The sequence below is a fragment of the Heterocephalus glaber genome, unplaced genomic scaffold, assembly GCF_053883595.1.
Source record: "Heterocephalus glaber isolate CG9 unplaced genomic scaffold, H.glaber_assembly_v1.0 deba00000122, whole genome shotgun sequence".
NCBI classification, from domain to species: Eukaryota; Metazoa; Chordata; class Mammalia; order Rodentia; family Bathyergidae; genus Heterocephalus; species Heterocephalus glaber.
Genome location: NW_028258138.1, coordinates 10,181,804 through 10,209,545, shown reverse-complemented (window position 1 = coordinate 10,209,545; position 27,742 = coordinate 10,181,804). Strand labels below are relative to the sequence as shown.

Genomic DNA, 27,742 nt, shown 5'->3' with positions numbered 1-27,742 from the left:
GCTGTCCTTCACGGATACTCATTTTTTTTACCATATAATTGGTAACTAATAATTTAGTTGTTATAAGTCACAACTAAGTATTTGGTTGGCCATCTCTCATCCTTTCACATCTTGCATATCTTCAGTGTCCATAATCTATTACTAAGGTATGTAGATAAATAACCATTGGAATGGCAGGCTTGAATTATTGATAAAGGTCAAAGCAAAGCAAGCTTAGAGACAGTCTTCCTGCCCCTCAGCTAGGTCAACCTGAAAGGAGCACTCAATAGCCAGGCATGCGAGCACATGCCTGTAATCCCAGCACTCTGGGAGGCTAAGGCAGGAGGATTCCAAATTGGAGCCCAGCCGGGCAATTTGGCGACTCTGCAGTAAAAAATAAAAAAAGGCTGGGGAGGTAACTATGTGCGAAAACCTTCGGTTCAATCGCCAATAGCGAGGGGAAAAAAACCCCAAAACCAAAAATATGTGGCAGCTCGCTCATTCCATCGTCCTTGGACCCTCAGCCTCGCGGAATTCCCAGCGCCACGCTCCTAGCGCCTGAGTCAAGGACGCTGGCGAGCGCCCGGAGACGGAGAGAGTGCAGCAGGTCACCCCCCAACGCCCCCAAGTGCCAAGGACCGGAAGTAGCTGTGGCGGGGGGCGGGGTTTCCGGGCTCCGTGCCCCGCGCAGGCGCAGTGTAAGGCGTCGCGTCCCAGTCGCGGCCTTCAGCTGGGCGTGGCCTTCCCGGAACCCGAGGGAGTCCCTGTCCCCAAGAGGAAGAGGCGGGGCGGCCTGCGGCTCCTGGGGCCATCCACTGAGGGGGCTGAGGGAAGGGTGGTCCTTCTTGAGGGGAGGCGCGGAGGTTTTCCGACGGCCCCGTGTGCGGCCGAAGATGTTAGGGACGGCGGCCGCCTGGGCGATGCTCGCCTTGCTGGGCCCCACGGCCCTGACGCTGGTGGCCGGGGCGTCGTGGGGGTCACCCGCAGCCTCAGGTGAGAAACGCGGGGTCCCGGGCCCCAGGGCTCCCCCACGCCCGGAGATGCTTTGGAAGCGGGAGGTGGCAGTGAGGAGGGGACTGTCGCATTCTCCTGTGCCGCCGTGGTTTGGAGACCGTAGCCGCAGCTGGAAACCGCTGCGCCCTCCAAAATCAAACCCGGGGAAGGAGATCCTTCCACATGATTTGCATGAGATCCCAGATACCTCCCCGTGGACTGGGGGCCCCCCGCCTGCCAAGAACCCTGGGGCCACGCGTGGGTGCCCGCGCCCATCTCCGGGAACCTCAAGGCGAGTTTGCTCCTTTCCGAAAAATCCGCAGCTCGGCTGCCCAAATTGATGGTAAACAAGGCCTGCAGTACTTTTCCTCACTGTGTAAACAACTGCGCTGCCCCACGGGGGAGTGAAATTAGTGTTGCAGCCAGTGGCTGAGTGAGAAGTCACCCTCAAAGTCTGGCCCGAGAGCCTTATCCCTTAACCAGTCTGTACTGTTTCCAAAAGACCAAATAATGTAAAGTTTTGATGATCTGCCTGTATGTTAAGCGTCTACTTACCAGTTATTTTTCAATTAAATGATGTTCTTTTTCCCCATAGTAATGTTCAAAACTAAATGACATGCTAACCTAAACGAGATTGTTAGGTTGCTCCCTTTCACAAGTCATAATATTCATACTTTTCAACCTAACAAGTACACTTCTGGAGCCCTAGACCAAGAAAGTTGCCCAAAATATGGGAGGAATTTTTATTTTTATTTGTATAGATGTATGTGTTGCGTTTGCATCACACGTAGTAAGCGCTACTGGCCATCAAGATGAATGTGATAGGATGAAAGTTAAAAGTGTAAATAAGTCCCCCTTTATGCATTTTATATGCTAAGAAGGTGAAATAAACTATTATTAATGGGAGATTCCAAATACTAACAGAAAAATCTGTAAAAACTAAGATCTTGTTTAATACCGTTATTTCCCAGTTCCTGTCTGTTCATCAATCAGCCAACATGCCCCTGGCTTCAGGGTCTTCTTCCCTTAGCAAATGCATCCCTAGTTGAGGACATCCCTAGTTCTACCCTATCAGATCTCTTCCTCTCTCATGCCCCATAATTACTAGGACAAAATACTCTGAACAGCATGCTGTAAATACTACCAATGAGTGCCATCCGATCTTTTGTTGACCCCTGTATACACTTTGGCTGTACAGAATCTGTAAACTCTAGCAAATAGAATGAAAATCAGTTTTAAAAGATAAGGGACCAGGCATGAAAGTACACATCTGTAATCCCAGCACTTAGGAAGCTGAGGCAAGAGGATCACCATGTGTGCCAGGCCAGCATGGGCTATATGAGTTCAAGCCTAGCCTGAACTACATAGCAAGACGGTGCCTCAAAAATAACAACAAAGGATAAGAGATGTGTAAGTATATTCTGTTCAGTGATCAAGTTTCAGAGAATCTGAGTGTGAAACTGAAAAATTAAGGAAGGGGCGACCCAATGGTACTTCCTTACGTTTAAAAGAATAATTAGTTTTTCAGAAAATTTCTCCTCCTTTGATTCCATACTATAATATCAAACTGAAAGACATCCCAATAAAGAAAGTTCTCTGAAGACCTTTGTGGTCTGTAAGGAAATAATATGATTGCCCTGAAGCAAGAAGTAAAAGCTAGAAATACTGTGGAACCAGAAAAAAAGTATAAAAGCTGTCCTTAAAAATTATAAATTATAAAATGAAGGGCCAGTATTTTGTGACACATAAGAAGTCCTGGGCTGGGGATGCACATCCGTGGTAATGTACTTGCCTAGTATGAGGGAGGCCCTGGGTTTGATCCCCATCACTGCAAAACATAGAAAGTTCCCGTGAGCCCAGCGTTATGCTGAGTACTCCGAAAATGGCAGATAAAGTAGTAAGCTACACAGATTCCACCCTTGAGAAACTTGCCATCTGCCTTGTTTATGGGGAGACCTGATGATAATGTTCATGAAATAATACCAGAGATGAAATATTTTATCTCCCAACCTGTTAACTATATAACTATAGGATATGCCGAGTTCTTGTTCTTGTAGAAATCGAAGAATGAGTCCTAGGGAGAATGGAGGTTAAGAGTAGGAAGATCTTTATTGATAGGAAAGATCCCAAGGGGCAGGAAGGGTCCCAAGTGGTTAGCCAGGAGAACCCACTTTACAGAGGAGTTTTATGAGGTGAAACCCATGTAGGTACAACATGGGCCACAGCCATGAGCATCCAATAAGGTTACAAGTACAGTCACTTAGGTAATGGTGGTCCAATTGGGGAACAAGTCAGGTAACAAGTGTGGAAAGAACAAAGATTCTCCTAGGAAGTGTTGGGTCCGGAGGTCTCTGGTCACCCACCGGAGTGGCTGATGTCTATCTAGACTTTATTAGGCCTAGCGTTTGTTCTTTGAAGAAGAATGTAGGACTGGTCATTTTGTCTTTATCTCGAGGCCTGGTTTTCAACCGATGTGTCTCCGGTGCAGCCGTGGCATGTTTCACCGTTATTCTAATCCTCTGGAGGACCTGGCCCTATCTGACTGCCTGCAGTACTTCTACCTAGCTCATCCATCTATAATAGTACTTCCTTACATTTAAAAGGAAAAATTTGTGTTTCTATGTTTTACACAAAGAAGCAGTTTTTAAAATTATGTCTTTTAAGGATTCACAAAATATGTTTAGAGTACAGAGTACCAGGAATCTGTCTCCCCAGCTGGACAACAGTTTACTCTGGCATAATTGTAACTGATGTAACTCTTTTGGAACTTGAGTCTTATTAAAAGCCCAACTTGGGCCGGGGATTTAGCTCAGTGCTTCCAGCGCCTGCCTTGCAAGCGCAAGGTCCTGAGTTCCATCCCTGGTACCAAAAAAAAAAAAAAACTTTGGGCCGGGGATTTAGCTCAGTGGTTCCACCGCCTGCCTCACAAGCAGAAGGTCCCGAGTTCGATCCCCAGTACCAAAAAAAAAAAAAAAAAAAGCCCAACTCAAAGAGGAAGACTTGGATAAGCAGGGAAAGCTATACTAATATTGACAAAAAGACTTTCAACCAGCTGTCCATACAAAATAATTCTGTTTTAAAGGAAAATAAGAAAATAGCTTATCCCAGTCAAATCTGAGTGACCATGAACTGGGAATATGGATTCACATTACCCTAAATGATACAGTCCACCGTTGAAGGGAATACGTGAGCTTTTATAAGCCACAGAACAAAGTCATAAATCAACACATTCAGTAAATACACTGGTGAGGTTCTGCATAAGTACATTAAGATAAAGCAGTGAGTCTCTCTCTGTCCATTGGGTTGAATTACTGTCTTACTGCATTCTTAGCAAGATTAGTCAGGTCAGGGATTTCTTTCACCTCCTTCTCATGAGACTTAGGTCAAATAGATCAGACCACCTGAAATGGCTTGTTTTTCAGAGCCCTTCAGTGGCCTTATCTCAGGCCTCCCAGTGCCTTATACAGGCAGATGGTGCTTTATCTCCTTTTGGAAGGAAGAAGTCCACTTCTGATACTTTGCTACTGGAGTATAGTTTCTTTGGAAATGCTTAGTTCATACAATAAAGGTTATATATAAGACACAAACAAGGACATTGTATATTAATAAAAGGTTCAATACAAAAAGAAAACAATTACAAAGATTTATGTACCCCCAAACCATCAAAATGTCTGAAGCTAAAACTGATAAAATTAAAAGGAAAATAGAGAGTTTTGTAGTAATAGTTGGAGACTTTAATACTCCCTTCCTCAAATGTGTAGTGCAACTATTCTAGTTGACAAACTAGATGTCCAACCTCTTAGCTTGCCTGAGCCTAACTGAATAAAGAAGAATGGTCTTGGGCTACAGTAAAATGTACAATATAGTCAATGTATATATACGTTGCCAAACTTTATTTTTACATTTTTATTGTAACATTTTAAAAAAGAGCAAATGGCTCATGGACAGCAGACTACATGTACCTTATACAGAAGACAATTAAGGAAATAGAGGGTACTATCAACATGGTAAAAATGCATTTCACAAAATGGGAGAAAATACTTGCAAACCATATTTGATGAAGAATTAAACAAATAGAGAACTCCCAAACTCAACAACAACAAAACACCCCAATTCAAAAATAACCAAAGGACTTGAATAGATATTTCTCCAAAGAAGACATACAGATGATCAGTAAACACATGAAAATATACTCAACATTGCTAATCATTAGGAAACTACCAATTGAAACCACGGTGAGGTAATGCCTCACCTTTATTAATATGACTATCAAAAGAAAATAAGTATTGGTGAGGATGAGGAGAAACTGGAACCCTGTGCACTGTTGAGAATGTAAAATGGTATAGCTGCCACAGAAAACAGTACAGGAGTTCCTCCTAACCTCCTATTACTGTATAGTCCAGCAACTCCACTTCTTGGTTTTAAAAAAAAATGGAAAATGTTCTCACAGAGATATTTCTACATTCTTGTTCATCAAAGCTTTATTTGCAATAGCTAAATCATGGTAGCAACCACATATGCATCAATGGATGGGTGGGTAAGCAAAATGCAGATTATGCAGCCAATGGAACACTGTTAGGCCTTAAACAGAAGGAAATTCTGACATGTGCCACAACATGGATAAACCTTTAGAACATAATAAGTGAAATAAGTTGATCATAAAAAATACTGTATTGTCCCATGTTTATGAGGTTTTAGAATAGTCACAATCATGGAAACAAAGTAGAATGGCTAGCAGTTACCTAGGGGAAGTGGGGATGGAGAATTATTTTTCAGTGGATATAGAGCTTCAGTTTTACAAACTGAAAGGAGTTGTGAAGATGGTAGTGACAGTTGCACAGTATCATCAGTATATTTAATATCACTGAACTATTTTTCTTTGTCATTTTTTTCTATTTTTAAATTTTTAAATAAATTTTATTCTATCCTATTCTCTGCCTCAATCCCCTCCCTTCCCTATGTTCAAAAGCTTTGTTTCCATTTTTTCCTTCTATTTTCACTTTTTTTCTTGTCCCTTTCTTTCTCCCTCCCACCTCCCTTATTCCTCTTGCCATTTGAACACTTTCTTTCCATTTCCCAACATCCATTATACATCTTAGTCCTTATTTCCACATTCAGTTTCTCACACCAGAGAAACGATGTGAATACCACCGAACTTTATGCTTAATGGATACAACAGTTAAGTTTTACATTATGTGTAATTTACCACACTTTCAAAAAATGGAAAGGAACACATTTTGCCCTCAACAAGTATTTGAAGCTGAGTACTCCTACTTAAGTGTGAGACTGGGTGGTGCATATTAGAAGGTTCGGAGTGTAAGACCAGCAAGAGCAGGAGCTGCAGTATTCAGGGAAGGTTTTCTGTAAGGGGTCGAACTTGAGCTGGACCTTGGAGGATCTGTGTTGTCCGAGACAGACGTATATTGCAGATGGGAGGGGCCAGACAGGAAAACTGAAAAGAGGTAATCCACCTGGTGGAAGATTTGTGTTAGAAGCAGTAACAAGTAAAGTAGGCCTATCAACAGAAGTCCCGAGGAACAAACAGGAAATCAGTCTTGATGTGTTGGGGTTAGAGACCTTCTTGGGCTCCTGAGGGCTCAGCTCATACATTCATACCTCTGTCTGTAAGTGTTGGTATGTGGCTTCCTGAGAAAGGCTGCCAACTTTGAAATCACATGTGTTTAGTTCTCTGAGTATCTGAAGCCCTATGTATTGTGATAAAAAAAAATGTAGTGGTTTTAAAATAAAGACACATTACCATTAATCTCCTTTAAAATACTCCCCTTCGCTTGAAACATTTAGCCCATCATTTTTGCCACTTTCTGAAGTGGTTCTGGAAGTCCTCTTTCATGAGTGTCTTTTAGTTGCCCTGTTGCGGCTGCCTTGATGTCCGAATCTATTCAAAACATTTACCTTTCATGGTCATTTTGACTTTTGAGGAAGAGCCAGAAGTTACACAGTGCCAGATCCAGTGAAAAATGGTAGATGAGGACACACGGTACTTTTATTTGACAGGAATTTCTGTAAGTGTTTTGAATGGGTTCAAGACGTCAAGGCAACCAGAGCAGCACAACTGAAAACACTCATGAAAGAGGACTTCCAGAACCACTTCAGAAAGTGACAAGAATGATAAGTGCTTTTGATGCCAAGAAAAGTATTTTGAGGGGAATTAATGACAATGTATCTTTTACTGTCATTTTTTATTTAAAACCTCGCCATATTTTTTGATCACACCTCATATCTCTGAACAAACTGTGAGAGCAAATTGAAGCTGTTAAAATAGTTAAAACTTTTATCCTTTACATCATTATCACTTCTGAGACCAAAAAAAGTTCTTATTTTTATACAGTTTTTTTTTTCAGTTAAAAGACAGTGCTCTTTATGGATGGCAAAATACTAAATCTTTTTCCAATTCTCTCAGATACAGAAATAGAATTAGCAGACTACCTTTGTAAGGTTTTTAGATTTTTTTAATATAGCAGGTCCCCCTTGTCCACAGTTTGAATTAGCTGCAGTCATCCACATTCTAAAAATATTAAATGGAAAATTCTAGCAATAAGCAATTCACAAGTTTAAATCTGCACAGGATTTGGAGTCTGGTGACAAGCCCTCACTCTCCCATGCCCAGCTTCTGAGTCCTCCCTTTGTCCCAAGTACCCATGGAGGACGGTTATGCTATCACAGTGCTTTTGTTCAAGTAACCCTTTCTAAACTTGATAATAGCCCCAAAGTGCAAACTTTTATTACAGTATAATTGTTCTACTTTTATTTGTTTTTGTTGTTGATCTGTTACTGTGCCTAATTTACAAATTAAACCTTATCATAGGTTTGTGTATGTGTATGTACATGAAAGACATACACTATGAAAAAACAGTCTATTTAAGGTGCAGTTGCATCTGCAGTTTGAGGTGTCTACTCCGGGGTCTTGGGATGGAACCCTTACAAATAAGAAGGGACTACTATATACAAGGGGTGATCAATTAATATACTGAATGTTTGAATTTTGAAAATTTAAATTTTAAAAGTACAGTAAAAAACACATTACCAAGAATCATAGAATAAGTGTGTTCAAAGTGAGGAGGAGTATTTTGAAGAGGGTTAATGGCAATATGTCTTTTACTGTAATACATTTTTTTAATCCAAATAGTCACAGTATCTTTTGATCACCCATTTGTCAAATGTTTACAGCAATTTCTGTCAAATAAAACCATTACATTGTGTCTCTATGTACCTTAATTGACAAGCTGTAGCCCCATGCAACTTTTGGTTCTTCCCCAGAGTCAAAATGACCATGAAAGGTAAATGTTTTGAATCAATTCAGGACATTGAGGCAGCCATGACAGCATAACTACAAGATACTAATGAAAGAGGACTTCCAGAACTGCTCCAGAAAGTGGCAAGAATAATGGGATGAGTGTGTTTGATGTCGGGGCGGCGGGGGGGGGGGGGGACGACATTTGAGGGTGACTAATGGCATGTCTTTTAATCTAATAGTTTTAAAAAAATTTAAACATTCACTGTATGTTTTGTTCACATCTCATACTTTGTTATATTTAAATGTATTCACTCTTTAGTCAGGAAGAATAACTTTTTTTAAATATCTGTACAATGTATATATAAATATTTTGTTTCTTGTTGCCTTTATAGGTGGAAAAAGTCTAAAACCTCCTGAGAATGTAGAGGTGTCCATCATAGATGATGACTTTACCCTGAAGTGGAACAGAAGGCATGAATCTGTCAGGAATGTGACTTTTTCAGCAGATTATATAACGTAGGTGACTATTAATGATTTGCTGAATGATTTGGCTGATTTTTATAATTTTAATCACCTGATTTTTTTCCAGGTTTGGGAAAATTTTATTTTGTCCATTTATTAGAAATGTCGGTTTTATAGAGTCTTTGTAACTTCATTTCTACAGAGACTTAGTCATATTCATCTTTGAAGCAAAAGGGATTTGGGAATGAAGGTGATAGACAGCTTTTCCACTCCATAGCTATTCCCATCTCTGCTCTGGGTGTTCTGGATTCACTGAAACATGTATTAGCATCTGAACAGAGCATGTCTGGAGAATATGCACAGTATCCTGAAAGGCCTGTCCATGCTCTTGGAATAGGCTACCCAGTCTCGTATGCTCAGATTTTCCAATTATCATCATCATGTGCAGTCTCCTAGTTTTAGATACAACTTATAAACAGCGTATATTGATTGGACTCTGCATTTCCACAGACTGAATGTTCCTAGAGTTTCAATGCCTCTTCCTTAGTGCTGACTTTCTGCCTCGTAGTTGCCAGAGGACAGGCAGGTTGGGAGCTGCAGAAGAAAGGCTTGTGGAAGGGACACTGCTCAGAAAGCCACGTCCTTTGCCACCTGGTTGGGGTCAGTGCCCTGTCTGCTAACCATGGCAGGAAGGAGCTAACCTGTCCAGGAAGGAGCAGGTGGTGAAGAAGCAAGGTGTTAGGACCTTCAGCACCACCGTGACACTACTGTTTTCCACTTGCTGCTAAAACTAGGATATTAATCTCCCAGTTTTGCAATTGTGTGTGAGTGTGTCTCTGTGAATGCATATGCATGTATTTATATAGGAATTTTTTAAATTGAGTTGTAAGGTTTGTTACCAAGTTGTTCTTTGTCTTAATTCAGAATTTTCTTGTTAAACAACTGACATAGATATAGCAGGGATTATTTCAGATACCCTTATTTAAAGATACCCTCTTAGTAAAGTATAGAGAGCCTATTTTGCATATTCACGTTATTCATGTTCTTTCATGTGCTCTTGCTTAAGCTAAATTCTTCAGTTCATAGTCCTTCACCCTTCTGTTCTGACTTTAACATCAATTGCCTTATTTCAGTGTGTCCTTAATCCTGGTTTGTTTTGCGAGCTTTATAAACAATTCCCTTGCAGATCTGTGCCACACTACAAGCTGGAGAGATGCCAGCATTAGTGCAGTGCAGTATGGACTTGAGCCAGGCCGCATCCATTTAAATCCATCCTCTACTAATTTTTCTCTCTGTCTCAGTTTCCTTACTTGTTCAGTGGAGATAATAACAGGAATGATCGCATATAATTTATTATCCAAACCAAGATACTTGAGAGAGTGGAAAGAAGTCCTTCATTTTAAATAAGCTGAAACAAGCTTAAACTCAGCCCAGCCAGGCATACTGGGGCCCAGTGACAAAGTTTGTAACTCAGTAGATTGTTCTGAGTATTGAATAATTAAGTGTATATAACGTGCTTGGGAGAGTATCACAAAGCAATCAACAGAAGTATACTTAATATTTACAGCAGACAAGTATTTATTAATGCAGTATTTCTCAAAATGTAGGACATATACCACTGGTAAAAATAAAATACACAGATGAATATGTAAATTGTTACAATCTCAGTGCTTGTAGAACATATCCAGTCTCAGGGGCCAGTACTTGTAACTTATATCTAACCTGGATTATGATGTAATATGTAGCATCTGTTCTTTCATTCATCAAATACTGAATATGCCTTTTAAGCCAGACACTCTGTGTTCTCAGAATACCTCAGTGAATAGGAGGGATGAAGGTGTTAGGAAGTTTTATTGTTAAACTGGTTCTATGAAATGAATCTTATATCAGTTACATATTCATATTTCAGATCACATTTTGCTTTGGTCTTTTTATTGTATATGATAAAGAATTTTTTAAAGAAAATATAAAAGTAGCTCCCACTGTAGTGGCTTCCTTAAATGCAAAAGCAGTTTAATAAAGGATCTACTCCTGGAAAGAACACAGAAAGGGTGATGGGTGGAAGGATATTAAGGCTGTTTTAATTTGGGGTGGGGGTAGGGGAGCACCAGGGATTGAACCCAGGGTTCTCTACCACTGAGTGACACGCCCAACTTCTGCTCCTTTTGAATTGTTTGCTTGTTTTAAACTACTATTGTTTTAAACTACTATTCAGTGTCTTGTGATGAGATACATCCCTAGCCATTTTTTAACTTATTTTTTCCCCAGCCATTTTTAGTTTTTACTCTGAGATAGTGTTTCACTAAGTTGCCCAGTCTAGCCTCAAACTTCCAACCTTCCTGCCTCAGTCTTCCAAGTAGCTGAATGACAGGAACATGCCACCATGGCCAATCCTGCCCCTTTTTAAGAAGTAGAATCTAGTGTCAGTATCTCAAACTTTTTGTCATAAAGAACCCACTTGTCAGAAATAGGCTTTTTGAAAGGAAAGTTTATTCCAGTGCACAAGGACTGAAATCAGGAGATTTTAGCAGCTAGTTGGAAAAAGCCAAGTTTATCACATCTGTGTGTGGTGGGCTGACATTGGGAGAGAGATAGCAGCAGCTAGCTGGGAGAGATTTTATCCATGAGTGGATGGGCTAACACCAGGAGAGCGATATTAGCAGCTAACTAGGAAAGGAATTAGGGTTATGTAGGTATTGAAGGGCCTAAGGAATCTGGGGTGAAATGTTTATGACTAGGACGGTCTGCTCAGGTGTGTAGACAATCACTGGACTTCTCAGCACCAGGGGAGTTGTATACTTCCTTTTGAGTCCATTTGCCCTGTGTACTGAGGAGCTGCTGTTGTTTGCTAAAAGCAGCCTGTTTGCTTTGTCCCGTTGGTTTGTGACTCACTTAAGTTAGGCCAGACATTTTCAGATTAACCAATTCCACTAGAATAATTCATCTCCTTATGTTAACATTTTAAGTTTTTTGTTTGTTTGTTTCTGGAGGTTATAATAGAATGATGGAGAATGAGAAGCAGAGGAGTGGTTTGGTTTTGGAGTGGGCAAGAGAAACCCTGAAACCACACTGCAGCTGAATCTTGTCTTAGGACAGGTAACCTGTTCATAGGATGAGGTAGAAAGGGATCATCAAATCCAATTCCAAATTTTCAATAGAAAGATAAGATCCAGAAATGCAAAATAGTCCAGAAGTCACACAATTATGTTGTACAAAGCCAACACCAAATCTCTTTTTCCTTTATGGGTCATTTAAGTCTCTGCTTCCTTGAAATTCATTTAATGCAACCACCCCTGAAGTTAGATAGAAAACTGTATTTAAAATTAGCCATTTCTACTGAGAGGCAGCTCTGCTGTGGGGCCTGCTATGGACTGAGGACATCCTGGGAACCTAGGGCCACGTGTGCCTGGCTTCTCTGGCAGGGAGGCTGTAAGTTAGTTTCTTTTCAGAAAAAGGGAGAAGAGGTATCCATCAAGTTGGCTGTTGGTTTTCCCTGTGTGTAAAAAACTCATTATGGAGATGATTGTGAATTCAGCTTAATTGCCCACTGTATCTATGCTGAAAGAAATATTTCTAACAAAGGGCTTACATTCCTATCTGTAGAGCAGGATACTTTGCTTTTCTTAGCAAAACAAGCTAATGTAAAATAACTACCTTGTAAGTCCTTTTTTATTTTTACCCATTGTAGTACACATGTATACAGTGGCTACTTTTTTAGGAACCTTTCTTACCTGGTAGTTGTTTTGTTTTCTGGGTTTTTAACTGAGGGCAGAGGATGCTCAGCTGCAAGAGGGGTAGAACAGCCCCGCAGCCAGTGTCCTGTATGGCATCCTCTTCCATGGCCATGTCTGGCCCTATTTCTGATGCAGGCTTGTCCTCTGGCTGCCTCAGCACCTCCCACATCCTCCAGGGCCAAGAGGAGCTTGTCTCTTCTTGCTTTAAGTCAGGAGTCTCAAACAATTTGGCGAGAGGGATTTAAGGTAAAATAATCCACCTCTGCCTTCATAACCATCAGGAGATCCCCAGCATCCATTCTGTGTTCTCTGTGGCTGCTAGTGACAATTTGGTGGCTTACTCTGCTATTCGAAAACTATTTATGTAATTAATATATCCTTTCTCCTTTACAAATGCCTGATTTAAAATAGAAAAGAAGGGCCAGGGATTTAGCCAGGGATTTAGCTCACTGTGCCTGCCTCGAAAGCACAAGGTCCTGAGTTCAATCCCTGGTACTGGAAAAAAAAACAAAAGAGAGAGAAAAGAAAAAGCTTGGCATATTTATCTGTTTCACAGTGTACCTGCGCCCCACACCTTTGAAACAGGTGACATTGTACAGTGAAAGGACTTTGAACATAAAAAATAACTCTATGTGTCTGAGTTATTCCATCTCATAAGTAGTAACTTGGTTTATAGGTATCATAACAGAGTGGAAGTATCTACACACTAAAATGCTAAGAAGACATTAACGCAAGTAGAGGAAATAACTTCTTAAGCTAACTTTACAACATTAGTAAACAGAAAACATTTGATTCATGCATTTGCTCATTCATTCATTTGTATGTTGTTTTTTACCTTAAAGATCTGAGATGGATAATTGGATAAAATTGCCTGGGTGTCAACATATCACAGGTTCAAAATGCAGCTTCTCTTTGCTTGACATAAATTTTTATGAAAACATTACTTTGCGTATAAGAGCAGAAGAAGAAAACAGCACTTCTTCGTGGTATTACGTTGACTCATTTATACCATTTGAGAAAGGTAAGAAAAGGTGCTGACTGAACTATGTACTGGTAAGTACTACCAGACAGTTCTCTTTCCAGGCTCATTCATTTACATCATGTAAAATCTCCTAGCTTTCAAAAAGAAAGAACAAAGAGTTCCTTAAACCTGTACATCCCTCCTGCTATGGCTCCATGTTTCTGCCTTCCTGGAAGACGTGGTTCTCAAAGTGTCATCCCCAAGACCCTGGGAATCCACAAAGACAAAACTATTTTCATCATTATGAAATTGTTCTGAGTTATTATTCTGAGACTTAACTGCCTTTTTGATTCTCAGTCTCTCGTGGATGGTGGGATTTTCCAAAGGAGGCTGTTAGTCAGCATGATGAGATAACTCACTGAATGCAGCTGTAATGTTCATGTGTCTTCTTTATTTATCCAGGCATTAAAGAGATTTGAGAGAGTTTTCTCATTTTGGGAAAGAAAATTATAAAAAATGTTTGAAACTGTGTAGTGGATTTGTCATTATTTTTAGTGAATTTATAAATATTTTATAATTTATCAGTTTTAATGTTTAATAAGCTGAATATCAGAAGACATACTCCATATATACAGAAGCTTTCAGGGAGGCTCAATAATTTCTTTAAAAGTATAGAGAGGTCCTGAGACCAAAAAGTCCAAGAAATACTACTCTGTACCAGGACTCAACAAAGAACGGGCTGTACTCTCCCGTGCTGCTTTTTCCCTGGGTTCCTCCTGGTCCCACACCATTCAAGCTCTGCTCCTCCTCACTTCCCTGCAACCACTCCTCGAGAGGTCACCAGTGACTTCCAGCCCTCTTCTGGCTCGGTGCTCTGTAGTGTCGATGTCGTCACTCCTTTCTCTTGGCGTTCTTCCTTCACCTGCTCTGTAGGGCCCAGCTCTTCCCTGGCTCTGCTCATTGGTTGCTCAGTGTCCATTCCTCCTGCCCCACACTTAGATGTTGGCTGGCTGCAGGCCCCAGCTGTACCTCTTCCCCACTCGGCCCCCTGGTCATCTTGTGATGGCTCTCCATACCATCTCATGCTCTTGGCTGCCCAGTCGGAGGCCCCATTCCTCCTTTCGACCTTTCCACGTGTATCGCAGTCTCCATTCAACACTTTTCCTTAGACATTGGAAGCCATCTCACACTTCAAATGGTCGAACAGAGCCCTCCATTTTCCCTAAAAGCTGCCCGCCCTCGGTCTTTACTGTCTCAGTTGATTGCATCACTGTTTGTGTGTTCAGGTCAAACACCTTGGACACCTCTTTTTTCCCCTCCTTGCATCCTGTCTCTCAGCACATTCCCTGTGACCCATCTGTACAATACATCTGAGTCTTCCTCACTTTCACCCTTTACTAAGCTGCTTTCGTGCTTCGCTTGATTTCTTGCTGGACTCCCTGTTCATCTTCACACTTAACCAGGGCAATCTTTCCAGAACCTGACTAGGATCGTGACATCCTCAGCCAGTCTCAGCCCTCTGATGAGTTCACAGATTCTGACCTCTTTGTTACCTCTCTGATCTCTTTTTCAGCCACTCTCAGCCTTCCTAGCCCCCTCATTGTCTCTTGAAAACACAAAGCTCATTTCCATCTTAGGGGCTTTGCATTGGATACCCTGCAGCCTGAGCAGCTTTTTCCCTGGATATTCGCATGGCTACCTTTCAGGCCTCAGCCTGAATGTCTCTCCCTGAGAGGCTTTTTCCTAGCTTACCTAAAACACACTACCATTGTGCATCCCTTTATAGTACTTTATATTTCTTTATGGCACACATAGCATCATACGTATTTATTTATTTGAGAGGTTTTGCCCTATATCCCTCTAGAGTATAAGACCCATGAAACTTCCTCTGTTTTACTGTGTATGAACTGCTCGCATTAATTACTTGTGAAGTGAATGTTTGAACATGGCATTAACAAAGCTACATAGTCATTGTTGCAATTTGTGCAGCTCGCCTTGGTCCTCCGGAAGTACATTTAGAAGCTGAAGATAAAGCAATAATAATATACTTCTTCCGTCCTGGAAAAAAAGATGACAGTTCTATATGGGGTATGGATACTACAGGCTTTTCATTCAGCTTAGTTTTCTGGGAAAACTCTTCACAAGTGGAAGTAAGCATTATCTTTTATCTGTGTTTGATGTGGAGAAAAATAAGGTAAATGAACTCTAAAATTTGACTTTATAGTTTTTTAAAGAAGAGATTACTTTTTTATTACAGAAACAGATCAAAACCAATCATTACACGTATAAAATTTATAACCTCTCACCAGAGACAACATATTGTTTAAAAGCTAAAGCAAGACTACTTTTGCAGAATAGATCTGGTGTCTGTGGCCCGGTGTATTGTATAAATACCACAGGTAAGGACAATTTGCTTTAGATTCAGTAACTATGTGTTGGCAGTACAGATGTTCCTTGTTTAACGACCTGCCTGTTTAACAACTGTTCAGACTCAGGACTGCAGCTTGGACTTATGACCCACATTTGGACTTATAGTGCAGGAACATGAGCGGCAGTGTGGCCTTACGCTAGCTTCTTCTACAGCACAGTACTGTAATTGTTGCTGATTATACTTTACAGTACAGTACTGTAGTTTTGTGTCCTGTTTACATTACAGTACTGCATGTAAGAGTTACCCAGATAAGGCCAGGGATTTACCTCAGTGGTGCCACCGCCTGCCTCGCAAGTACAAGGTCCTGAGTTTGATCCCCAGTACCAAAAAAAAGTTACCCAGATGAAAGCAAAGTCATCAAGTTGGAGTTCCCTTTGACCATTTCTTTGTTCTGAATGTTGTAATGGACATACTACATAGAGTTCCTTATTTACTGACCTGTCACAGGAACGGAACGTGGTCATTTAACAAGGAATGTCTCTATTTAATGTTGTCATTTCTCCTCTAAATCATGTTTGTATGATGATTTAATAAACAATAAAGCAAAAGCATTTCTATAAGCAAAAAATATTTGGGATATTGGGATTTGGATTCATAATAATGAAAATTCTATTTCAGATTAATTCAGGTATTTTATAATGAAAAATATCTGTTTTTATTTGCTAAGAATCCATAAAAAGGGGGAAGTAAGTTGCTAGTAGAATGGCTAATCTTCCAAAAAGTGTACCTCTCTAAAGGAAATGTTAAAATATGAAAAAGCATCCTGATATATTTAGTTATTAATACCTTGCCAGTAATTAAAGTCAGGGATAGGAGCTAGGATCTGTTTGTTCTTTTAGTTATAAATTTAATATGTTTTATTTCTTAAAATCAAATAGTACAAAGGGTATAAAGTAAAATTTTTCTGTCCGGCCATCTTACTCCCAATTCTATCTCTCAGGAGATGGGCATGTCTAGCAGTTTGTGTTTATACTTTGATACTTTTTTAGGGCATATATGCACAGATGGAGAGTTCTTTAGTTTTGTTTTTATTAAATTAAAAAAGAGGCTCTTGCTGGATGTATTTATTTATTTATTTTTGTACCAATTTCACTCCTTTTATTTTTCTTGTGTAAAAACCCTATGTTTTAGCTGCCACCAGAGCCTGAGTACTCTGGAGAGAGACTCTGGTGTGGGTTTTCATGAGATGGTGGGTGAATCCCTGGCATGGAGACGGTGAACATGGTCTCTTTCCAGAGGTTGGGCTCAGGTGGCTGTAAGTCGTGGAGATGGCATCAGAGGCAGCCTTGGCAAAGTTGCCCAGAGAGGCAGTGCAGCCCCTGGCAGAGGTGTAGCCATCCTCAGTCCCAGCCATCGGCAGAGCTTCTTGAGCACAGGGGCTGAGACGATGCCAGTGCCCCTGGGCAGGGATCAGACACCAACACAGCCTCAGTAGCCTGTCACCTTGCAAGGGACAAAGTGGGGCCTGCGAGTCTTGTTTCCCCAGCAGCTTCTCTGCACGGGGACAGTGGGGAGCTGGCCAGGATGAATGCCCTGCAAGGGCACTGGCTACTTCCGTGGAGCACGTCACACCCAGACTAATGTGTCCGTTGTGGTCCTCAATGGCAATAAATGCCTTGAACGTGGTCCACTGGCCAGCACAAGCTTGCTTCTGCACAGGCGTGATCTTCAGAACTTCATCTTAAGGGATGTCAGTAATCTGACTCCTTGATGAATAAGGAGAAGAGATGCATTTCCTTCATGGAGTTGATCTTCATGTCCTTGACCAGCCAGCCCAGCTTGGTGACCAGAATCCATTCCAAGTCCTGGGCCTTACCGCTTTGAGCTCCGTAGGCTTGACCCCAGCTCCTGCCACGCCCATGCCCTTAAAGGCCACTGCCAAAGCTTCCACAGAAGCCACCGCTGGCCTCTTATCCCTGGACCTCCCATGCCTGGGCTCCCAGGGCCTCCTGGCCTTCCCACTGCACCAGCGTCATCCACCATTTGGTGTTTTCCTGGAGAAGAAGCTGGATGTGTTTATTTTATACCTTGCTTGTTTAATGCACTGTGTTGAGAATATCTTCCTATATCAGTACATACAGATCTATGTACCACATTCTTTTAAATGACAGCACAGTATTACAGAGTGACTACACACCATAACTCAACTATTGCCTTATACTGACAAAATGTAAGCCTTTTATCATCTTGCACATGCTGTTGAGAATTCTTGAAGAACTCTTGTCAAATATAATATCACAAGAGTGAAAATGTGTGTTTTTTTATGTTTTCTCTGACTTCTAGTTGAACATAAGCCACCTGCACCAGAAAATGTAGAAGTTGTTACTCAGAATCAGAGCTATGTTCTGAAGTGGGATTATGAAGATAGAAATGTGACCTTTCGAGCTCAGTGGCTCTAGTAAGTTCTTTTCCATCAGTCTCTTGCCTAGGTGTTTTGATTGTGCTTTTGCGCTACTTAAGCCACCTGCAGCTCCCTGCAGACAGAGTGACTGATTGAGAGGCAGGTATGACACATTGGAAACGAGAAATCGTGCACAGTGACAGCATTAGATGGTATTTCCACCGTGTGGATACCATCGACATGAATACCTTTGGGAACATAGACAGTGAGGTACAGTAAGGACAGAATGAGTTCTAAATATTTATTGCCTTTGTCTTTAATATGATTTTTATTTGTAAGGTTTTATAATTAAGTTTTTAATCATGACTGTGTCTAAAAACCCTCTATAATAGTCCTAAAAATGTAGCAGTTGTTTTTCTGCATTGATATGAGCTACCTCTAGCACCGCTATTCTGTCTGTCACACTCTGGAGCAATCTTTGATTTTCTTACGTGTTAGATGTATGTGTCTCAGCTCTATGGTGAGTTTCCTGCCGGTGAAGGATCTGTTCCTGTGACCTTAGTCTTTAACCGTGTCTGGCTTATTGTAAGTTCTCAGCACATAGTTACTGAATTCATGTGTTTGCCTTTTTCTTTTTTTCTTAAAAGTGCTTTTTCAAAACTGATTCCTGGGGACAACTCAGATAAATGGAAACAAATACCTAACTGTGAAAATGTCAGAACTACATATTGTGTATTTCCTCAAAATACTTTCCTAAAAGGAAGTTGCGTTCTCCGTGTACAAGCATCGGATGGAAACAACACATCTTTTTGGTCTAAGGAGAAAAACATTAATACTGAAATGTACTGTAAGTCAGTAGGTTTTTTTACTTGAGACTATCATTCTCTGTTTTGTTGCAAGTTTTTAAAATTGTTTGGCAATATCTAATCAGGTATTATGTCTAACTGCACACTGTGCCTTTACACATTGTTTCTAGATGCCATATTTCCTCCAGACATTTCTGTGAAATCCACTAGTGATTCAATGCGGGTCTTTGTCACAGCTCTGAAAGATCCCTGGAACAAATTTTACCCCTTCATTTATGAAGTTATTTTTTGGGAAAACACTTCAAATACTGAGGTAAGAAGACCGCAGAGTATAATTTTGTATCTTGGAGTTACAACTCTGATTTGGGTAAATAAAACTTGAATTTACATTTTGGGAGGAATTTTTGAACTTTAAGACTGTGTGGTGAACCATGCAACCATTTGCAATAGAAAGAATGCCAGCACTTGTCCGTATTCTGCATGGGCGGGTTGTGGATCAGCTGCATCTGGGTCTTTGTATGCTTTCAAAATACAGATCTGGAGCCCAGTGCTACTGAATCAAAACCATTTTTTGTTTTGGATTTGTTTTTTTTGGTACCAGGGATTGAACTCAGAACCTTGCGCTTGCGAGGCAGGCAGCGGAACCACTGAGCTAAATCCCCAGCCCTCAAACCCATTTTTAATGTGATTCCTAGGTATTTGCCCAAACCAAGGTTTCTCAACCCTGTATAACCTTGGGCAGAGTAATTTCTTATTTTATTTTTTCAATTGGTACATGTTTGCACGACATAAAGATTACATTCATTGTGGGGAGTTGGTACGTGTGCATAACACATCTTAATTCTTTTTTCATCCCCTTCCTCTCTCCCTTCCACCTCCCTGCATCTCTTGGTCCCCTTCCCTTTTACAAAAGTTGTACCTCCCTGCTTCTTAGTGTCTATCTTTTATTTTGTTCTTCAATTTACTTATAATTTGGGGTTTTCATAGTAGAGAAACCATGTGTTCAAAGGACACTTAGCAGCATCTGTGGCCTCTACCCTCCAGATGCCAGTATCACTCCCTTCTGGGTGTGACAGCCGAAAACATCTCCTGACACTGTCAAATGTCCCACCTCCAAGGAGACAAGATTGTTCTTAGGGAGCAAAAGAATTTCAGATATCATGATGGTTTATGGCTCACCAGGAGAAAAGCATGCCTCCAGAATTCAGCCTTACCCCTTAATATTTAATTTCATGGCTGGGGAGGAATTAGAAAAAAAAATTATCTAAGAAGTCTTTGGGTGTAGTAAGGAAAAGGGGGTTGAGAAACACTGGTCTAAACACTGAAATTCAGAAACCACAGTTAGACGTAATATACCCCCTCAGATAACCACATTGATTCCTTGTAGAACACCATCAAGAAATCAACCTTTAAAAATCTCACGTAGTTAAGTTGATAAATTCTGTAACTTCATTTACTGTTGGAAATTGAAATCAAGTTCCAGTGTTTAGACTGCTCCCACTTTAGCTATCTGGCTATTCTACCACATAGCCTAACTTAGCCCATTGAGAGTTAGTTTTCAGCTGTCCTGCAATCAAACAAACCTGAATTTGTGTCCTATGCTAACAAATTGTGTGCCTAATCTGAGGCAAGTCACCTTACCTCTTGGATGTTCTGTTTCCTCTTCTCTAAAGTGGTGGTAATCATAGCAACTAAAACATCCTTCTTTTTTTTTCTTTTTTTTTTTTGGTACTGGGGATCGAACTTGGGACTTTGCACTTGTGAGGCAGGCAGCAGAACCACTGAGTTAAATCCCTGGCCCTAAAACATCCTTCTTTTATTTTATGTTATTTTTTTTTGGTACCGGGGATCGAACTCAGGTCCTTGCGCTTGTGCAGCAAAACATCCTTCTTTTAAAAAAGGGATTGGTTCAGCCGCCTGCCTCGCAAGCACAAGGTCCTGAGTTCGATCCCCAGTGCCAAAAAAAAAGGGGGGGTCACATGAAAATAGCACATTGCTTTAACAAATAGTAAAGATTGAATAAATTTTAGTTGCCGTCTTATCCTATCATGCTTTTTACATAAATCACTGAATCATTCACTCACACAATCCTCCCAGACAATATGCTCGGTGAAATTGTTGTTCAGCAGACATGTGGGGTGCAGTGCTCATCCCGCTCACTGACAGATGCTGGACCGTGGAGGATGGAGCCCGAGAGGACATGCTGTGGGCAGAGGCAGCAGGGCTCGGCTCTATGCTTGTCCTGTTTTACCGGAGGGGGGGAGGGGGAGCACATCCTCCCAGTCTCTCTGGCCCAAGGAGGCCCAGAGACAGTGGAATGGCAGAGGCCTGACCCACAGCCTCAGTGGGAGCTCCTCCAGCCAATCCCTAGACTTGTGAGTGAGAAAACTATATAATTATGTTTTGAGCTGTGAAAAGTTGGAGTGATTTCGTTACACAGCTCTATTGTGCTAAGTGCTGACCGATACAGAGAGGAGCAATAATTGTCCTCATTGTACAGATCAGGAAATAAGGCATCAGGTAATTAAATAACTTGCAGCAAGCCACACAGCTAAAAGTAACACTTTTACACAAGCAGTTAGAGGCCAAAACCCTGCTCTCAAGTCATTCTGTCACAGTAGCAATTAAACCAAACCAGCATGCACTCATTAGATTAGAGATGTCCTAGGGATATGTCATCTTATCCGCCGCATCTTTAACTTTCTGGCTTAGTTACAGTGAGTTGTTCAAGACAAATTATATTTCCTAACTACATACCAATACCTTGGGAGAGGCCAACCTTAAATTGAATGTGAAAGAATTCAGAAAATCAGATATCCCCTATCTAACTTCACAAGGTGACTAAATTTTATTAATGATTTAATTATTTTATAGAGAAAAATTGTAGCAAAGGAAATTGACCTTACTATCCCTGACTTGCAACCACTGAGGCTATATTGTGTCAAAGCCAGGTGGCACCTTCTGCAGGACAAGTGGAATAAAACCAGTGCTTTCAGTGCTGTGGTGTGTGAGAAAACAAAGCCAGGTGAGAGTCTTATACTATACCTTTTACAAACTGTAACCTGACTCGAGAAAAACTGAAAATTACAGGATATTTTCTCCTCACTACAAAAGCTAGAGAATAGTATCTTTGTGAACTATATGAATCAAAAGTAAACTTTCCACCAAAAAGATTAAATATACTGTACAATAAAGCTTCAAGCTAAGTGCCTCAGTTTTAGAAATTGTTGTTTGTTTGTTTGCTGTTTGGGGTTTTTTGCTTGTTTGGGGGGGTGTTTGAGACAGGGTCTCCCTGTGTAGGTCAGGCTGGCCTTGAACTCACGATGAGCCCAGGTTGACCTCAAACTTGCAGCCATCCTCCCGCCTCAGCCTCCAAAGTGCTGGGATTCCAGGCCTGTGCTACCACATCCAGCTCAAAAACATTTTGGGGGTTTTTTGTTTTGTTTTTTTGGTACCGGGGATCAAACTCCAATTCTTGCGCTTGCGTAGTTGGAGGCAAAACCACTGAGCTAAATCCCCGGCCCTTGAAAACATTTTTAATGCTTTGTATTTCATCTGATATTCACATCATTAATTTTCTTTAATAATTGCTCTTTATCGTGTAAAAATGTATTCATTTTAATTTTTTGTGTAATCTTTAGTGATACGGAAACGAAGTAGTTCTATTGTGAACTTTTTTTTCTGTGTAAGTGGTTTAGTCTCATCTTGTATTTACAGTTGCTGGAGCTGACTGGTAGAGCCTTATTCACAGAATATTTTGAAAAGTTTACTAGTTGAATGTAGTAGAATATTCACTGGAGAATACTCACCTGTTGGGCTCTGTATGTCGATTCTGTATTCTTCCCTTTGGGTCTCTTAGTTCAGTGCCCAGGGAGAACTCAAATGCAAATATCATTGTCCACTGTTGCACACTCAGTGTTACAGAAATACTCTTAAGGGTATTATTTAATAGATTTTATGTTTCCTTTCATACAGCTAGTCTTACATTCATGCATTTGTGTGTCAAAACATGTACTGATGCTAAACGCCATCTGTGTCTTTTCTAGGAGCTTCTTCTACTACATGGGTAGTAATTGGAATTTTCGCCCTACTAGTCATAGTCATTTGTGTTGTGAAAATCCTTCAGAGATGTCTCAAGTATGTGTTTTTCCCGGCACTTAAACCTCCTTGCAGTATTGATGAGGTTTGTCACTTTTCTCTGTCTACAGCTAGGAAATATGTTTGATTTCAGTAATATATGTTTTCTTGGTACATAGAAAATAATACAGACAGATTATTTTCCTCAGTTTCCATAAATTCACTTTAGAAACAGTCATTTAATATTTTATAGCACGGAACCGTAAGGTTCGTTTTTAATCACCTATTTTTCTGACTGGCTACTGAGGCATTTGTTCTACATTTAAACTCTTTGTGATTCTTGACAATGTATCACAAAGACTAAGTCACTCAGTGTAAAAAGTATATTCCATGGATGAACCCACAGAAGGTGAAACTTCTAAAATCAAGAGTTTGCTTTCATGACACATCAGTTTTTACCAGAACCTTTTATGAGGGTAGCATGTTAAATAAAAGCATTACATTGCCGAGTATGGTGGTGCATGCCTGTAATCTCAGCACCCAGGATGCTGGGGCAAATTTGAGGCCAGCTTGGGCTACATAGTGAGTTTAAGACCAGCCTGGACTACATAGCAAGACCCTGTCTCCAAAAAGAAAAAAAAAGATAAGTAAACTCATTATTGATTTCTGTCTAGACTTTCTAATGCCATTGGTATGTTCTTAGCTGATTTTTTAAATCTTTGTACCAAAACATAAGTTTTCTAAATGATAGACATAAGAAATTTAAAGCTGTCAGAACCAGAAAACTAATTAATTTAGTATTGTAAATAATCCCTTTCTGTTCCTTCTCTTTTTTAAATTAGAATTTCTCTGAACATTCATTTGGGAATCTTCTACTTTCCACTTCTGAGGAACAAACGGAAAAATGTTTCATAATTGAAAACACACAAAGTGTTATCATAGTAGAGGAGACTGATGAAATTGATGAAGACTGTAAGAAGTACGATTCCCAGACCAGTCAAGATTCAGGAAACTACTCTAATGAAGATGAGACTCTGGAAAGTCAAATAAGCGAAGTGCTTCTACAGCAGGAAGTCCTATCTCCAGGACCAATCTCCTGAGGCCTCAGTTGCCCCAGGGAGTTTGGCCTAGGGTTGAGCTCTGAGGGACTGTACAGAGTTCAAGGTCCTGACCGCACAGGCAAGCCCCTGTCTAGAAATGCAGTCAGAGGGTCTGGAGCAAAGTATTCTACCTTTTCATCTGGGCTCTCTGATAGGTTGGCGCCAAGCATGCCCACCATCTTCCCAGGGCTGGCTTCCACACTATTGTGCCACATTCCATGGTGACTGAGTGTATGGCTCCCTCAGGTAACTGCCACACTGCTGCTAGTTTCCTTTGTTCTGCACCCCGGAGACTGTGTATAATTTTGCAGGAGGTATTTAGGACATTTGAGGTGGCCCTGTGGGATATTTATTTAGAAAAATCTGAATGCCATTATCAACTTGGTTTTCTGCAAAGTAGCCACAGATGCCAGGAAAATGATGATTAAAAATATTGTGAGAACATTGGCTTCCATAACATAGGTACCTGTCCCTTACATTAAGACTTTGAGTCACTGAAGTACTAGAGAAAGGTAACTAATTTTAAGAGAAGCAATTGTTATGTTTTTTATCTCAAGAGTGTGTACTAATTGGGTACAGTATACATAGGAAATAGTCCTAGGACCAGAAAATGCCCATTTTAGAAAAGACAGAGTAAGATGTAGACTCACAAGGAAGACAAGTGAATTTGGTGAAAAAGTAAGAATAATGTGCAAAATCTTTTTAACCCACTGTGTTTGTTTTTATGGCTTACCCGTGTCACTTTAATACCAGGCTGCCAGGCATGGTGGTGCATGCCTGTAATCCCAGCACTCGGGAGGCTGAGACAAGAAGATTGCCACGAGTTGAGGCCAACCTGGGCTACATAGCAAGTGCAAGGCCAGCCTGAACTATATAGCAAGACCTTGTCTCAAAAAACTAAAAGGAAAAAAAATAGTGTCTAACTATTCAGATGTCCCTTCTGCTCAACCTGCATGTACTTGAGAAAATGCAGGTTATTCAATATCAAGACAAGGGGAAAGAAGCAAAAGGAAGAAAAGCCTGATTTTTAAAAAGCTGGGTGTAGTAGCACATACCTGTGTTCCCAGGATACAGGAGGCTGAGGCAGGAGGATCACTGTGAGTTGGAGGCCAGCCTGTGCTACATAGCGAAACCCTGTCTCAAAAACCAAAAAAAAACCAGAAGAAATTACACCATGCTTTCCAAAGGCAGCTGTGGCTCACTTTTACGTGACTTAGCATTTGGGATCGTCCATGGGTGTCCTCTGTCGGCAGGAAGTCTGGGAATCCTGGTGGGCTCTAGGACAAAGTTCTCCCTCCAGTTACTGCAGCAGGGCCCAGGGAAGTTGTGACGGCACGTTGGGGAGGGACATCACCAAGGCTGATACCTCTGCCAAGGTGGTGCAGTCATCCTGGTGGAAGGGAAGGTCGGGGTGCTGCAGTGGTCAGCTCCTCCTGGGCACACACAGGCGTGCAGACCGAGAGAGTTCCTGGCCTGCTGCCGGCTTCCGGAGTCATCCAGCACGCAGGAGGCCTGGGGTCCTGTGGAGACCCACCCTGCTGGGGATGCCTTCAGTGACCCCCAAGCGCAGCGTCTCAGCTACTGCGCACGGTGACGGCCCTGTCATCCTGCAAGGGCCCTCTGAAGAGAGGAGGATCCAGAACACCTCTTGACCTCTGACAGCACTCAGTGATCCTGCCTGGCACTTGCATCCCACTGGGCAACCTAAAACCAAACTGAGCCTTGTAGGATGTGGCAAGGGAAAACCCACACAGGAACAGTAAAAGATGCCAGTGAAACCGTAGGTCTCTAAGCTGTGGGAATGCAAGCCTTCAGGTTTGGACCCACCGTGGTTTCAGCAAACCTGATGGCAACAGAAAGGACAGCAGAGGAGTTCTGTTTTGCCTTGTCTTCGAAGTTCCGTTCCATCCTTCATGGTGCTCTTTAAAAGGATGTGCTGCTTAGTTTTAAGAGGGTATTTTTTCTGAACAATAGTTTTTTCTTAGAAATACCATGCATTTGGGGCCATCAGTAAACTGCCTGAAAATTATAATGCTGGTAGTTCTCGGGACAGGCTGACTGTGTTCTGAGAATTTATGTGAAAGACATGCTAAACAGTGTTAATATGAAATATGGACACAGGCCCATAACACATATATGGATATATGTACACATGCTCGTACTTAAGATGTGGGCCTTATTCAAGTAGCACAGCCATAAAAGTACTTATTAATATAGATTCTGATTAGAAATGCTGTTCAGAGCTATGAACTTTAAGAGCCTGACCAGAAATTTGCAACCTGTAAAACAGTTAGTTTAAAAATATAATTTAGGGGCCAGAGATTTGGCTCAGTGGTTCTGCTGCCTACCTCGCAAACACAAGGACCTGAGTTCAATCCCCGGTACCCAAAACAACAACAACAACAACAAATATAATTTAGGCCTGGCATGATGGTGCATACCAGTAGTCCCAGCTACTCTGGAGGCTGAGGCAGGAAGATCACTTAAGCCCACAAGTTCAAAACTGGCCAGGGAAACAGCATGACCCTTTTTCAAAAACAAGAAATCTAGAGCTGCAGCTCAGTGGTAGAGTGTTTTGCTAGCACACACAAAGCCCTGGGTTCAGTACCTATTTCTGAGGGGAAAATATTTTTTTAAGTTTGTATCTTTTCCCCTAAAAGAGACTAGACATGTAAAGCAGCTTCAACTGCTCTTCAGGAGTTTGGGGTTTATGGAAGTCTACCCCAACCCTGTGACTACCTGACAGGTTTTATGTTGTGTTTGATGTCTGTCTTCTTCCTGGAGCAGCAGCTCTGTGAGGGCAGGGACCCCACTCAGTCACCTCTGTGTCCCCAGCACCTAAGGCAGGGCTACTGCACCCAGAAGGTGCTCAGGAAGTCAAAATGAATGAGTGGGATCAGAGATGGGCACCGAGTGTGCATTTCTGACAGTGTATGTGTGTTCTTGGGTTATTGAAGGACATAGCCATGTTTTCAGTGTTTCTCTGCAACATATTTTTGTCTTGTTTGATTTGTATTTTTGTCTTAAGTTTTTACTGTTGTAAACAATTTTATATAATAAACACTGGACCAAAAATTGTTTGGTTTTGGTGTTTTTAAAATTTCACTTGAATGTAATAAATTTTTATGTGCCAGAGATGCTGCATGCAGTTCATGCCTTTAAAAGATACTCATGGGACCGGGGATTTAGCTCAGTGGTTCCACCACCTGCCTTGCAAGCTCAAGGACCCGAGTTTGATCCCCAGTACCAAATAAATAAATAAATAAACAAATAAATAAACAAATAAATAAATAAATGAATGAATGAACTCATGAAGGGCTGGGGATTTAGCTCAGTGGTTTCGCCGCCTGCTGCACAAGCACAAGGATCCGAGTTCGATCCCCAGTACCAAAAAAAATAAAAGATATTCATGAAGCCAGATGTGGAAATGCATGCCTGTAATCTCAGCACTTGGAAGACTGAGGCAGGAGGATAAAGGAGAGTTTGAGGACAGCCTGAACTACGTAGCCAGACCCTGTCTCAAAAAAACAAAAATAGACGCCACTTCCAGGAAGTGGTGAGGAACAGCAAATCAACCTCTCCAAGATTCAGATTCCCGACACT

General features: G+C 41.2%; 1 protein-coding gene and 1 pseudogene across 1 annotated transcript; one reads left to right on the top strand and one right to left on the bottom strand.

Moving 5' to 3' along the window:
• Nucleotides 1–683: 683 nt before the first annotated feature.
• On the top strand, nt 684–27,210 carry Ifnar1 (interferon alpha and beta receptor subunit 1). Its single transcript, XM_004842308.4, has 11 exons — nt 684–972; nt 8,620–8,743; nt 13,266–13,444; nt 15,374–15,534; nt 15,642–15,783; nt 18,099–18,213; nt 18,804–19,003; nt 19,133–19,275; nt 21,837–21,987; nt 23,009–23,145; nt 23,882–27,210. Exons 1-11 carry the CDS (start codon nt 873–875, stop codon nt 24,137–24,139), a joined length of 1,710 nt encoding a protein of 569 aa, XP_004842365.1. The 5' UTR covers nt 684–872; the 3' UTR covers nt 24,140–27,210.
• Nucleotides 16,791–17,925, bottom strand: LOC106009204 (small ribosomal subunit protein uS5 pseudogene; annotated as a pseudogene).
• Nucleotides 27,211–27,742: the final 532 nt, after the last annotated feature.

Excerpts from the sequence above, each read along its gene's own strand:
- Ifnar1 (XM_004842308.4), top strand. The coding sequence starts at position 873 with ATGTTAGGGACGGCGGCCGCCTGGGCGATGCTCGCCTTGCTGGGCCCC. Across the intron at positions 19,276-21,836 it reads AAAACACTTCAAATACTGAG|AGAAAAATTGTAGCAAAGGA; the intron begins GTAAGAAGACCG and ends ATTATTTTATAG. Across the intron at positions 23,146-23,881 it reads CTCCTTGCAGTATTGATGAG|AATTTCTCTGAACATTCATT; the intron begins GTTTGTCACTTT and ends TTTTTAAATTAG.